Raw genomic sequence first — 15,100 nt, forward strand, 5'->3', positions numbered from 1 at the left:
GTCCATGGATTAATTGAAAATGTGTTCATATTTCATAGTAGCGTGTTTTTCATATTTGCCTTTTGCCAGCGGTGACAAATTCAAAGCTGAAAAACTATGCTCTACCTTCTTTTAGGTTAAAGGGAGCACAAAACCAACATTGTTATCGACGCTTCATTTCGGCTAACGTCTCCACGTAGTCGCCTTGTTCAAAAGTTTGGAAGGTCAAGGACGTATTTATGTAGACTGTCCTCCAAAACACCTTGTCACAACAAAAGTTACCGTTCAACGGCAGAGAAAACTAAGAACAGGATTAGAGGATTACTACCGTAATCAAAATGTAATATGTCTATTCAATTTAAAAATTCCAGGTTTATTCAAATACATTTTTTTCTTATGTTGGCGCAACCTTCACTGACATCAATGTCTAATTTCGTGAAAGAGGCCTCAGTCGTTAATGATTTACGCCTGTTGACGCTCGTTTCCAGAAGTGAATTCTTTGATTTTCAACATGAGTGAAAAAAATCAGCAAAGAAGTTACATAAAATCTTGTTCTTAAAGTAAGATTAAGATCGTTTGTGTGATCCAATACGAATCACATTGTGATTTGTTTTGCCTTTGCCAGATTTGTGGGCAAACAACTCTTAGTTTTTTTTTCATCACGATAATACTCCATTTCACACTGCTTAGGCTGTTCGCGACTTTTTCATCAGAAATTTCACTCACATCGTTCCGTAACCGCTTTGCTCATCTGACTTCGTTCCTCTGACTTCGGCTTGTTCCCGAAACTCAAAAAACCCAACCCACCCAAAATCAAAAAACCCACTCTTATAGAGGAATTACTACAAGAAGTCGTCGATGAAATCTTCAATCAATGTGCGTGTGTTTTTTTAAGAGCGAAAAAAATTTCGTTTGAAAAAAATATTAATTCAATAGCAGAAAATTGCGGAAAGTGTTCCTGCTTTAAATCTTTACAGATAACTAAGAGCTAGCGTGCAGGGAGAACCAGAAGAAGTCTAAAGTCCGGAACTTGCCGAAGTTGCAGCCTGGTGATGAATAAGAAAGTGTGAATCTAAGGCAACGAAAGGGCAGATGCACTATTGGAGAGGAGTACAGAAATCTTCTTTTCTTTTACTTAAGTCATATGATTGGGTATTTCTTCTCTTGAGTTGACATGGCAGCGACCTTGTTATGATCGTCTATTCTTGGCCGATGCTTCGGCGAGTTCGCCGTCTTTGAAGTCTGAAAAGGTAAAATCGAAAGTAATTTATCCAACCAGATGCCTTTTTCGTGCCCCGCACGACTTTCCCAGCAAGCCGGCACCCTTTCTCACGCGGCGTTCGGGAAACATTGCCATTGGCAATGTATTACGGTAACGCTCCCACGCCGGCCGCAGCACATAGGGGCTGGCTCCGAGCACTCGGGGTTCCAGTTCCCTTTTATCGTTTCTTGTGGTGTCGTGATTTCGTGCTCGTGTTTTTCGATCGGTTATCGCACCACCACCGCATGTCCGCGTATACCATCCAACCCTGGCTGGCTGCTTCTGGGCCCGAGCTGCAACCACATACCATCTGCGGCCGAGAACCACAACCACTGAGCCGTTGACGGGCCCCTATGTTATTCCGCCGATCATGTCGTGTATTTGTGCATTGTCGTGTAGTGTCGTTATAAGGATAAACCATGTACATATAACCACTTTTACTACATTATAACCACAGGGGAATAGGTTGAAGGGTGGGGTCAGGGGGCAGCCACGAAACCCCCAGAGGGGGAATCGAGGCAGGGGGATGGGACCTTGGGCGCGAGCCCGCAGGGTTCGGAGAAGCTAGGCAGCCATTCGGTGGCTCGGCCCCAGGCCCTACCACCGATGCCGCCGCTCCTTCTCGGAGCCGACCCGGGGCACGACAGCTTTATCCGCCCAGCAAACAAAATCCAAAGTATAATTTGGATGTCGTAACTGAAAGTGGAAGCGTACCTAAACATTTGAGTATTTTCCCGTCTCTGGTATCCGTGGTGAGGTGACTAGCGCTATCAAATAACTGCTTTCCATATGCGCTACCTTGCGCCCACCAGTGTAGGGCAATGGTGACTACGAATGATCCAAACGGTCGAGCTCCGGCATCGCTTTAGCAGTACGATCGCCAGCGAAATAGTTCGAGACTATCATCCTGAACATGCCTCAGCACTAGAAATTATAGTGGTTTTACGGTTCAATCTAGCCCAACAAGGCTGTTTAGACAACGACATTATTCTGCTTGACAACCCTGTCCTCCTGCACCGCTCGTTATTTCTGTTACACAAATTCAGTCTCTTCTTACCTAGACTGTATTTAGTGCTTGGACGTTCTCAATAGTAATAATATCATCATCTGTCTATAATGTAGCACTACTATGCCTAGACTACGAGAAGTTTATTGTGAATTTTCGGTTTATCCGAGATGAGAAGATTATGATAATACTAATATAAGTGAGAATGAATTGCATAATAGGGACAAATGTTAGAACATTTATTTTCAGGTTGATTTTTGTGGACGTGTTCTTCCGATGGTTGAGAAACAATAAGTCAGATATTACAAAATGAGAGTTAGAAGGTTGTCAGTGACAAGCTAGTCAATCATTGTCGCTCGTCTTGGCGTTTCAATGCGTGGACTAGCAGGAAGCACCACGTTCACCGTTATACCACTCCCGCAACATCCTGTGGATAGAATCAATTTCTTTAGGTCCCGTCGAAAGGAACTGAAAAAGCAAAATTTTAGAATTAAAACGATACTTCTTCAGCTTCTCTTCTTGCTTACACGCTGAACATCATGTAGAGTATGGCACTGGCACCGTTCCAAATCACCCACATGATTAAGCTCACAAATGAAACGTAGTAATTGTAGTCTAATGCGGGTAGAACAAACTCCCAAATGATAAAACAGACAATTTGGTATGCACAAAAGGAAAACACCTAGAATAAATCAGCAGAATAGATCAAGAAAAGGAAGCATGAAATAAGACGAAAATTCACCAATAATGTCATGCGCATCTCACGGAGTTTCCGTGCTTGAGATTGCCCCTAAAGAAAATAATATGAAAGGGCACATGAGGGATGAAGATATTCGATAAACCCACTTGCAACAAAACTGCGAACACCACTATGTAAACTAATGTACTGACAATAACTGATGCATATGTGCAAACTATGTGCAGATGAAGAAAAAAGGTAGAGAACGGCAGGTCTAAATGAAATGTAGATTATAATAATTCGCTCAACAAAAAGTATAGCTGCCGCTTCTGCTACTCCTGGACGAATTCCGAAGGGGTTTATTGTCGACGCCAAGCTAGTATTTTTCCTTTCTTGGGTTTTGAATGATGTAGACGCACTTGCTTGACTAGAGATTTGGCTACTTTGCTTCTGGATTCTCAAATGTGGCAAACGATAAGAACGATATGGAAGCTGATTGTGCCTCCTTTCGCGTTTTCTCAATTTCAGTTTTTTTCTCAACTCATTTGAGTGCGACCTATTTCGACACCATATTTTAACTTCTTTCTCTAATTGTCTTTGTTTTATATTTATTTGTAGATCATTCTAAGTATGCTTTGAAATAATGAGACCAGTGAACTCCACCTTCCAAATGATTCCACCTTCTCAAGCCGAATTTACATGCTAACTTTGTATCTGCATTTAGAATGTGCAGATGTTAGTTTAATGCTTCTACCAAACGATCCACGAAATAAATACATGAGTCAAAGTCTTCAGTGGATGATGTCATTGTACCTCTGTCATAGTACCACGAGATCCAATCTTTCCTAAAGCGCATGGCTGAATACGGTGTGAGGTTGATCGCCAACATTGCTCCATAGAAAGTCCACAACATTAGTGCAAACATCTACGAGTACCAGTATCACATCACTGAACATCTTGCAAGAAATCTTAACAGCCTTACTTGGGAAATGTTGTGAGGAAGAATACGCTTTGCTCGAAATGGAAATACAGTCCACGTCAGACGATGAAGTGTGAGCAACACCGTAGCAAGTGCCATCGAACACCACGATGCATCCATAAGAGCGCCCATAATCTGAAAAATTGTCGCTATTCCATAACTGGTTGCTCGATGGCCCGTGAGCACAGAATGCACATAGAACCCACGGAAATATAAGACGGAACGTTTAGTTCAAACCCGTATACATAACCTATGATAAAGTGAATAACCAGCTGCACACAATCCATAGCGCTAATGGAGCACATAAGTACGTATGCAAAATTAGATCCCCATCCGCAATTCTTCGAACACACCTGAAGAATTTAATGAAATTAAAATTATGCATGTCTCTAAACAAAGAGAATTATTGTTCAGTGAAAGAAAGAACCGATAACCTACTGTTATAAATATTACTTGTGATATAAAAAACAATACGGACAAAAAGGTCATTGTTGCGCCAAAAACGCGTGCATCAACCAGATCCATGTCTTCAGTAATAGCGTTATGAAAATAAAACTAGAGTTTTTCAGTTGAATACGAATCTTTGAAAAAAGCTACGTGCTACGTACATATCACGTTATTGTATTTGACGGAATAATAACCAGAAATAAAAATTGGTTCCCATAGCTTTGTTATGAACATTTCCATAGCTGTTCCACATAATAATATAGCTGATTTTCATAACACTACAAAAATACAACAAAGAAATGGAGTCATTCTTTGAAAGATTGTTCCATTCACAACAGGTTCCAAGAATACACCAACCACAAAATTGACATTGTTGGGATCATTCCGGGAAAAGAGAGGTCAACAAATGTAGATCACGAATACGAACGCTGTCACATCCAACTCCGCTTTTTCTCGGTATTTACGGAAGCTACGGAAATCGAAATTTCTGATTATACATAACAAAATTATTGCGAACTGCACTTACACATAATTATTGTAGTTATAAATAATATTCAGTAGTAAAATAACAATAATGATAGTAATAATCCAGTAGAACTTTGAGATGTACTAAAGATATCGTACGATTTTCTAATTGAACTAGAATGTAATGAAGATTAGCATAGAGTCGTAGCCAAAGTCCTGCAAAAAAGTCACGAAAATTACTGGGATTAATGCCGCATCCCATTCTTAGCGGGTTATCTGATTGAGCAGATAATTAGCAAAAATTATACGATTTATGAAAAATATAAAAAAAAGATCAGATGATTTCCTCTTCTCGCATGAACATTATGCAAATATGCAAAAAGTAAATAATAATTCTAGCTTCTCCGTGCATCACACTAAGGTAGTGAGGATCCTTTGAATGTGTAAGGACTAAAAACTGACTTTACTGGTTAGTAGAATGATTAAGTTCATATAAGTTTATAAGTAGGTAACATACCCAAATTATCACTAGCATGAGAATTACCTCAAATCATCTTTAGATCAGCACTTAACCATCCACCATATTTATGAATCTCTTATGAATCTCTTAGGAATCTCTCATAAATCTCATATTTGAACTAAAATCGTTGTTCTCTGCTACTCAACAGTTTTGTTGTGAAATAAACGAATAGAAAAAAAATATACATTTGGTATTATGTTGTCGCTTCGGTCACTGTTTAATTAATGTGTGCAACCCTTACTACAATAATATTTCCATAGATTAATTGGAAATATGCTCATATTTTACAGTGGCGTGTTTTTCATATTTGCCTTTTGCCTGCGATGACAAATTCAAAGCTAAAAAAAAAACTATGCTCTACTTTTTTTAGCTAAAGGGAGCACAAAACCAGTATTGCTATCGACACTTCATTTCGGCTAACGTCTCCACGTAGTCGCCTTGTTCAAAAGTTTGGAAAGTCGAAGACGTATTTATGTAGACTGTCCTCCAAAACACCTTGTCACAACAAAAGTTACCATTCAACGGCAGAGAAAACTAAGAACATGATTAGAGGATTACTACCGTAATCAAAATGTAGTAAGTCTATTCAATTTAAAAATTCCAAATCCAAATGCATTGTTTTTTTTCGTATGTTGGCATAACCTAATAACATAAAAACGTGAAAAAAAATCCCATCGTAAGGTGCTGTAAATGAGATATCTGTCAACACACATATGCAGTGATGTTTGTTTACACTTAAACGTTTGCTTATCTGCAGATTGCCAACTATTCCACAACATATCTGGTCTCTATTCCAAAAATTCTCAAATGACTCAATGTGCTTGTAGCGTTGAATAGACGTGCACAACAATTGCGACTGAGCACCAATGGTGTAGCGGTATCATTGTACCCTCCCACGGTACAGACCCGGGTTCAACTCCCGGTTGGTGCAAACGTTTTGTATTTACTCCCTTTTTGGCACTAATCAAACATCCAAAACTAGGAAACAAATTCTTTCATTTTGTTCTTCGCTAAGACGATTTAACATTAAAACAAAAGAACTTTATAGAGAAAATAATGCAGCATTGTAAAACACGAATTTCGAATCTAAGATTATTTCATCAATCAATCTTGAGCTGCTGCAATATTTTCTCGCTGAAAATGAAAAAAACTCCTTATTAAGTTCATCAGCGAAAATACATCGCAAAAAAAGCCAAAGAACTTATCCACAATTAATAATATAATTAGCTGTTTGATTTTCGACACTACGATAGAAAATATTTCGCAGCCTGCTTCCCTAATGATTTCACCACCGATGTTCAAGATTGTTTTCCAGAAGACTGTATGTAATGTTTATACGTTGTCATAAACCGTAATATTTGCATCTGCCGATAAAATAAATAAATAAATACTATATGGGTTGGTTCTAATACTAATAAGTGTAAGTTATGCTGTAGGATCACATTTTTGCATAATCATTGTCAAATGAAGTCTCGGAGACACGTTTTGGGAATAAATATAATTCAACAACTCAAATATTACAAAATAACAGCTGAAAGATTGTCAGTAACGAGCTATTTGTTCGTTTTCGTTCGATTCTTCGTTGCGATATGTGTGCTTAAATGGGAAGGGACCATCGTGGTCACCCGGGAGTCATTACCACAACATCCCGTAGATCGAATCATGTTCTTCAGGTCCCGTCGAAATGAGCTGAAAATCGAAAAATTAGTCTTAAAAACGGTACTTCTTCAGCTTCTGTAACTTACACACTAAAAGTCATATAGAGTACGGCACTGGCCCCGTTCCAAATCACCCACATAATTAGGCTCACCAATGAAAGATAGTAATTAAAATTAAACGCGGGTAGAACAAACTCCCAAATGATAAAGCAGACAATTTGATATGCACAAAAAGAGAACACCTGGAAAGGGATGAAGGTGATTAGTAAGTATTGATTAGTAACGAGGAAGCATGAAATTTAAAAAAAAAACTCACCAACAATGTTATGCGCATCTCACGGCTCTTTCTTATATGAGGTTGTCCCTAAAGAAAATAGCGTAAGTATGTACACATAATATACATACAGGAGTAAATAAGTTCTAAAAAACAAAACTCACATAAAATAAAAATGTAAACACCACCACGTAGATGAATGTAGTGATAACAGCTGATGCATAATTGCTTATTCTATCCAGAAAAATAGAAATGCTAGAGTAGGGGAGATCTAAATGAAATGTAAAACGTTTTCTCGTTTTCGCACGAAATTAGAGCTAGTCGTTATTGTGAGGGGAAAAATTCGTCCTTAATGTTACAAAGTGGTTACAATAAATCTACTGAAGGAATTTTTTTACAAGTTGACAGATATGAAATATACAGCACAGTCAAAAAGACATGAAGTTTGGTGCAGTTGTGTAAACAGCTGTGGCGATCAATGACGTTAAAGGCATCACCCCACGAGTCTGAGGTGGTACGGATTTCAGGTGGAGTATTCTTATAAGGGATAGTAGAATATGAAGAGGAGGGTGACTCCGTCCATTTCTTCCTAATTGCGGTAGCAAACGGTTCGGAAGATACGGCTTCGGGCGTTTCGGCGCACTATTTTCTACAGCGAGTTCGATTGGAGCGCGCCAGCCTTGTGCACGCGCCGCATCTTTCGGGTCTTTTACAACAATTAGGAAGAAATGGACGGAATCACCCACCTCTCCATAATCTACTATCGCGTATAAGAATACTCCACCTGAAATCCGTAGCACCTCAGGGGGAGAGAAGGGGGGAGGGGGCAGGAGGGGTGGTGATGCCTTTAATTCTTTTACACGAGGTACTTCTACAATAAAATAAATAAAAATAGGGATAAAAAACACCTGCTTCTGTGAGTGATATGATCTTACCTATGTTGTAAAACCACATATATTTTCGAGAAAAACACATGGACGAATATGGTGTAAGGTTGAACGCCAACATTGCACCATAAAAAATGAATATTAGCAATAAAAGCAACTGAAAGCAACTGCATTTCGAATAAATGATATTACTAAATACATCATAACAGAATATTAACCACAACTACCTTTGATATTTTTGCAGAAAGAATTTTTGGTGCTTGAATTGGCCATACTGTCCACAAAAGGCGATGAAATGTGAGCAGTATAGTAAAAATCACCATTGAGCACCACGATGCGGTCATAAAAGCGCCGATTTTCTGAAAAACGATTGATTCTCGCCACGAGATCCATAGTAACTCCAAATGTACATAAATAGAACGTACGCAAATATAAGATGGTACTTCTAGTTGAAACGTTAATATGGTGCCTGCTATAAAGTGATTGATCAGCTGTATACAATCCATAGCGCTAACACAGCACATAAGTATGAACGCAAAATCGGATCTCCATCCGCATTTCTTGGAACAGACCTAAAGAAGTATCCTTACTATTGCAGCCGTGACACGTTATTAGGTGCCTCGTAGGGGATTCCGGTACGACAACGCCGTTTCCAACTGCACAAAATAAGATTTTGCAAAATATGTTTAAAAAAATAAAATAAGATTTTTGCAATCCACAGTCCAAAGTGATGAAAGGGATAAGTGTACGGAAAGTTATTAGTCAAAAAATTAAAAAAGAAATTTTTACTGTTGAAATAAAGTACTTTCACCGAAACTGTGGTTCTCAATTGACAAAATGCACATTAAGAGTCCATGGCACTGCAGTTACTGGTATTTTTTCCGGACCATTCCTTATCTGGACACTTTGCTGTTTTCAGTAAGGGGAGAATTAAGCGTAACCGCACTGCTACTCCTGAACCACATCCCTAGCTTAATTTTTTCGAGATATTCGAGCCCCATTTAAAATCCAGGCCTCTGATCTCTGATAGAATAAAGGGCATAGTAGTAGAGTACAGTTTTTTTTTAGAGCGGCGATAAGAAAAAACCATGGAACTTTTCGAGCAACGAATGGACATCTGTGTGTCTGTGATTTAATTCTTGAATGTTCTGTATGGATATATCGTTTCTCATAGTACAACATGACGTAATGTAAAATATATATATATATATATTTGAAGAAGTAATTATGCGTAACATCCGTACATTTATAGTCGGGTGTAGAATGACATGACATATGGTGCAGTTGCGTAACCAGCTGCGATCAAAGCGGCGCGGTGGAGATACTGGTTAGAATCGACATGGGACCGAATCGCGAACTGTGCAACGGTGGATGGTGCCAGCAAGGGTCCTGCCGCGATTCCAATCGTCGCGCCGCCGTCGTGCCTCAGTGCGCCGCTTTGAGCGCCGCCGCATACGCAACTGCACTGTGCTTTATGTCGTTCCGATCCTACTATAAGGATCAGAAGCCGAGTCGTAGGAGGAGTCGCAAAATTAGACTGATTAATAATTTGCAACTGCTTTGTTTTTTATCCTCCATTTCTTTGAAATAGTTTTACTCGCTTCGTATTCACTTTTCAAAGTCAATTTCGATTTCTTATGATTGTAAATCGATTTTTCCGTGGTTATGCTCGTTTCAGCGCACTTCTTTTCTCTTTTTATTTCGTCGCGAGGACCAGTTCGCGGTGTCTGCCTCTGAGTATTCATCCAACAATACCAGGCCCTCTCTTCTGGCCCAATGAGTGTTCTTTCTTCATCAGTACACTTGTGAAGGTATGGGAAACCACCGTACTAGCACCGGCACCAAGATTTTGCATGCACAAACAAATTGCACCATGCGGATGGTAGACGATGACTTACCGTAATGAATATTATTTGTAACACAAGAAATATTGCGGATAGACTCATCATTATAATACCAAAATTTCGTAACTCAATCGCATCCATGCTTCCCAGATGAGAGTTCTGAAAACAACAAAATTTGAAGAAAAAAAGTTGTTTTTTAGAAAGCGATACGATATGGTGGATATATCTGAACGAGAACCTCACTATACATTGTGTTAAACCAACTAATAATTATAAGCGTTAATCCTCATGCCTATGACTATTTCACACGAAATATGACTTCGATTTCCCAGCCAACAACAAAACAACAAAACAATATCGCAGAAAGGCAACATGACATAAGTAAAAATATATTGGGAACGAGGAAGCGTTGAAGTTGCGGAAGCAGAATTTCCTGGTCGGAAATCCCCTCATTTATTGCAACTATTGACACCTAGGGGTACTGCATTTGAAAGCATCACCCCACGAATCTGAGGTGGTACGGATTTCAGGTGGAGTATTCGTATACGGCATAGTAGATTATGGAGAGGGCGGTGATTCTGTCTATTTCTTCCTAATTGCCGTAAAAGAAGGCCCGGAAAAAGGCTACGAGCGTTCCGGCGCGCTGATTTCTACAGCGAGTTCGGTTGGAGCGCGCCAGCCGTGTGCAAGCACCGCATCTTCAGGGCTGTTTTTACGGCAATTAGGAAGAAATCGACGGAATCACACCCCTCTCCATAATCGACTATGCCGTATACTAATACTCCACCTGTAATCCGTACCACCTCAGATTCGTGAAGTGATGGCTTTAAGAGCATTAAGTGCGTTTTGGTCTGTTTCAAACAAGACGAAATCTTCACTCGCTTTCGCTTGGGATTTTTCCGCGCGTGAGTGTTCTCTTCCTGATTTTTACCTCAAGAACTCATCACGCATTTACAGTTGTTCCATGCTCCTAAGTAAGGTTGAATGAGCCAGCGAAGTGCCGCATTGATAAACGATTTCTTTTCTTGATTTTCTTGAGCTGTAGCCAAGAGTGGTATTGATCGTCTTTATTAAACAACAGCCAGCTAACAACAACAACAACAGATTTCTTTTCTGCTTCTCTTCATTTGCGCCACTGACTGCAGTAAATAATGAGTATTTTCCGTCCTACATGCCTTCGACTTTTTTTCCGTTGAGTACAAATAAGCAAGGAGAAAAACAAAGAGAGATTCATACAATGCTACAAAGTCACGCCCAAGGGGACACCCGAAGCAATCATACCAAAGGTAGATCGAATCTTCGAAAAATATCATACACTTTTGTTTCCGGTACTTAGAGTTAAACAATATTATTACTATCAATGTCATGAAATGCAGATGCGAAGCCTAGCACTTGAAGAGATTTCCCAATCGATGCTGTGACTTGAAAAAAAATTGCTCACTTCCTCTTAATTGTCCAGAAAAACGGCGTGGGAAACGAGATTGTCGCACCGGATCCCCCAAAAATTCCCGGATCCTGTAAATGTCCCACGTATGGGAGAGCTGGCAGGCACAGACAGGCAGACAGCTGCTGACGTCACATGTTCCGGCTCGCTAATAGACGTCGCACGTATCCCTACTCTTGCAGCCCTGACACGTTATCAGATGCCTCGTAGGGGATTCTGGTGCCGTTTCCCACGCCGTTTTTCTAGACAATTAAGAGGGAGTGAACAATTTTTTTCGAGGAAACGACGTTTCCAACTGCACAGTTCCGGGGAGAATTGAGCGTAACCGCACTGTTACTCCTGAACCACATCCCTAGCTCAATCCTTTCGAGATGTGCTCCATTTGAAATCCAGGCCTCTGTTCTCTCATAGAATAAAGGGCATAGGACAGAACACAGTTTTGTTACAGCGACGATTGAAAAAAAAATCATGGAATTTTTCGAGCAATCAGTAGACATCTGTGATTCTGTGACTTAATTTTTAAATATTCTCTATGGATATATTGTTTCTTATGGAAAAATCGAATTAAAGCATGACGTAGGATAAAAAAAAGTTTATATATAAAATACTGCCAACGGGGCTGCTACCTAATAAAATCCTTCTGGAAAATCTGGCGAATTGTCTCCAATCTTTTTTTTTTGAGAAACCCCAAAAAAAAATACCATTCAATCCAATGTATTCAGTTACACACACGCACGTACTTACAAGGCAATTTTGGAATGGAATATTTATAAAAATAAATCGTAGGTAACGAGAAAATGAGCCAAAGTGCACCCATTTTTTCTGCCCTGATGACTTTCTTTCAAAGGAACTCATTCAGGACGAAAATCATAAGAAATTATGAAAAATGCATAACGAGCACTGATATCAAGGAAAACTCCTACGACTATATCCATTGAACAACATTATTTTTATTTATTTATTTATTTATTTATTTATATTATTTATTTATATTATATTATTATATTGCTTTCATATTATCTTATTATCCTTATTCATATTATTATATTTGTTATTGTTATTGTTAATATTATTTTGTTTTTATTTTTTTTTTATTTTAACAAAAAGTTCTCAAATATATAATCTCATTCTAAAAGGTGACCTACGATCTGTTTTTCAGCCAGTTGAGAATGCATGTACACTCCGTAGAAGAGAATAAAAATAGTCGCGACAAAAAAATATGAAAAAAAAAATGAGAAGAATACGTGACGTGTGGAAATCTTCTCTACAAGATTCTTCCGAATCTAGTGATCCTTCGATAAAATTAAAATCACTGAAAAGTATTATGTTATATTGAAATTTACGAATCAACATAATTAAGAAATAAAATTTCTTAAATAACCTCTTTAATCGATTCGATCAATTATGTACGATCATCACCACATTTTTAGCACCATTGCTACTCAGAAGACGCGTTTCGCTTAGAAATGACTGGCAAAGGACGGTCAAAAGATTTGCTACGTATCCTGTTTTTCACGCCTTCGCCAGTTAATGGAACGGAATTCCGTTTTTTTAAAATCGATTACACAATGCACAAAAAGTGTGAAATTTATGAAAGAAAAAAAAAGCAGAAGGGAAAATGATAGTTTCTAGAGAAAAAAAAGTGGATTCTAATGCCTTAACTATGGATTCAATACGGTAGGGTGTAGATCAGGTAGGGATTATGCTCTAATTAGTCTCTATAAAACCTCACTACAGTAGTGTTTTTCTCAAAGATAAACTGAAAAACAAGGTAGCATGCTTGTTTTTCACGTTTGTGGTATCTCATGCGGTAAAAATTAGAAAATTAAGAGCTACGATCTGTTGCTGATAAGGGGTTTTTGATAATGATGAAGTTACGGCGCCTGATATCCAACAACGACTTCCATTGTGAATCGAATGTATATCGAAAAAAAAAGTATTTCATGAAAAACCCAAAGAAAAAACGGTGGTTGTTAGGGAACAATGAATTCGCTAATCCAAACGATTTCTAGGAAATAGTCCAGAAGGGTTTTTTTTTTCTCCTCAAGTAGAATTCATTGGTAAAGAACATTCACTCATTATAAGCAAAATGTATCACGGACCGTCGAAAAGTGAAGGAGGTCCCTACCCGCCAACCGTTCAAAAGTGAAGGGAGTCAGAGCACCGGCTCTCCTACTATCGCATCTATGATCACACTCGTTTTCGCCTAATTATCCAGTAAAATCCGCGCTGAACAGTATTATGTGATCCGGTCTCCCTGACGATGCAACTTTTTACGCGATGAAACGCGGGCAACTCCTCCGTCATTCAAAATCCGTGATGCAACTGAAATTACTCAAATAAGCAGTAGAAACTGTCCTATCTGCACATCTGCGGGCGCGATGCTGATTTCTCACGCTCTGTCACCCGTAATAAGTTGTTTCGTTGGGGAAACAGAAACACGCGTTTAACATGACTATGAATAGAACTTGAATAGTCTTCTCTGACAAAAATTGGGTTCCGGTTTAGTAATGTTTGTAATTTTTTTCTGTTCGTAAAATCCTCTGACTCAGACAAAGTGTGCTCCATTTTTTATCTTTTTTTTCTGGTGCACCATTGGTGTATGTGAATAAATAAATAAATAAATAAATAAATAACTTACACAAACAGAAAGAAACACCAAAAAATATTCCTTCTTGTTATGGAAATGATAAGCTACTATTAAGGATGAACGTTACTAAGATTAGGAGCTTTAAGATGTGCAGTTGAGCGCAAAGTAAAAATATTTCATAGAAAAAAAATGAAGTGCAAATGAATAAATATGAATTTTAGATCTATCGAATGTTTCTTTACACGGATCTCTGCGATGAACCTTCAATTCGGTCGGGTAGAAGACAAAGAGGCTGAGAAATGAGAATGAAAAAGAAAGAGAAATAGGATTACAGGATTGTCGCTGTTATCCGATCAAAAAAATTCAATATCAATTAAAGTTTTTGCTCTAGAATAGAGTTTGGATCAACGTATTGCTTAGAAAAACAAAAGAAAAGTGAGCTCGAGTCGAACAAAGTACCTTTTTTGACTGTGATACTTTTTTTCCCCCTCTTGGTCAACCTAATAATCCCAGACTCATTGGATATTATCCCCACACATACATTCAATTATCTTTTTTTTTATTCTACAACTATTACTTTCCTAGTTACACATTTTCTTTCTAGACAAACTTCAACCGTAACGGGACCCCTAAGACGTACTCGGATGATACGACGAACACCATATTCTAACACAGAAAATTAGCCATATTGAAGTGCGTCTCTAGATTAGGATAATTTCCAGCAGTCGCCTCATTCATTCCGCAACATTATCTGACATTATATATCTTTCTCTAAGCCAGATTCTCGACTCGTTTTCTAGGATTTTAAAAAAATTCTTTTTGATTCTTTTCGGAAAAATTCTTTTTTATTCTTTTTAGAAAAATTCTTTTTGATTCCTTTTTAGAAAAAGAAATTTGGTTAAATAATTAGGTAAAATATTTAGCATTCTTTATTACTTTATTTATGACTCTTTACTTACTTTATTTACTTTATTTCTTTACTTACTTCATTTACCTTATTTGCTTTATTTTCTTTACTTTTATTCATTTAGAAGCACTTAGGTGGCATAGTATGTGAACTAGAACTT

The 15,100-nt window shown here is 38.3% G+C and overlaps 2 protein-coding genes across 3 annotated transcripts; both read right to left on the reverse strand.

The window, feature by feature from the left end:
• Positions 1-1,119: 1,119 nt before the first annotated feature.
• On the reverse strand, positions 1,120-10,010 carry RB195_008469 (uncharacterized protein; the record flags this gene model as incomplete). Of its 2 annotated transcripts, XM_064194990.1 has the most annotated exons (6): positions 1,120-1,221; positions 6,962-7,025; positions 7,082-7,236; positions 7,311-7,358; positions 7,433-7,539; positions 9,911-10,010. In XM_064194990.1, the coding sequence occupies 6 exons, from the start codon at positions 10,008-10,010 to the stop codon at positions 1,120-1,122; spliced, it is 576 nt and encodes a 191-aa protein (XP_064046134.1). The 2 variants fall into 2 exon arrangements, with proteins under 2 accessions (XP_064046134.1, XP_064046136.1); XM_064194989.1 differs by lacking the exons at positions 1,120-1,221; positions 7,433-7,539; positions 9,911-10,010 and having other exon boundaries at positions 6,890-7,025; positions 7,311-7,328.
• Positions 2,585-4,036, reverse strand: RB195_008470 (uncharacterized protein; the record flags this gene model as incomplete). Its single annotated transcript, XM_064194991.1, has 6 exons — positions 2,585-2,714; positions 2,774-2,928; positions 2,989-3,036; positions 3,093-3,199; positions 3,739-3,850; positions 3,908-4,036. 6 exons carry the CDS (start codon positions 4,034-4,036, stop codon positions 2,585-2,587), a joined length of 681 nt encoding a protein of 226 aa, XP_064046135.1.
• Positions 10,011-15,100: the final 5,090 nt, after the last annotated feature.

Source organism: Necator americanus, chromosome III (genome assembly GCF_031761385.1).
Source record: "Necator americanus strain Aroian chromosome III, whole genome shotgun sequence".
In the NCBI taxonomy this organism is placed as follows: domain Eukaryota; kingdom Metazoa; phylum Nematoda; class Chromadorea; order Rhabditida; family Ancylostomatidae; genus Necator; species Necator americanus.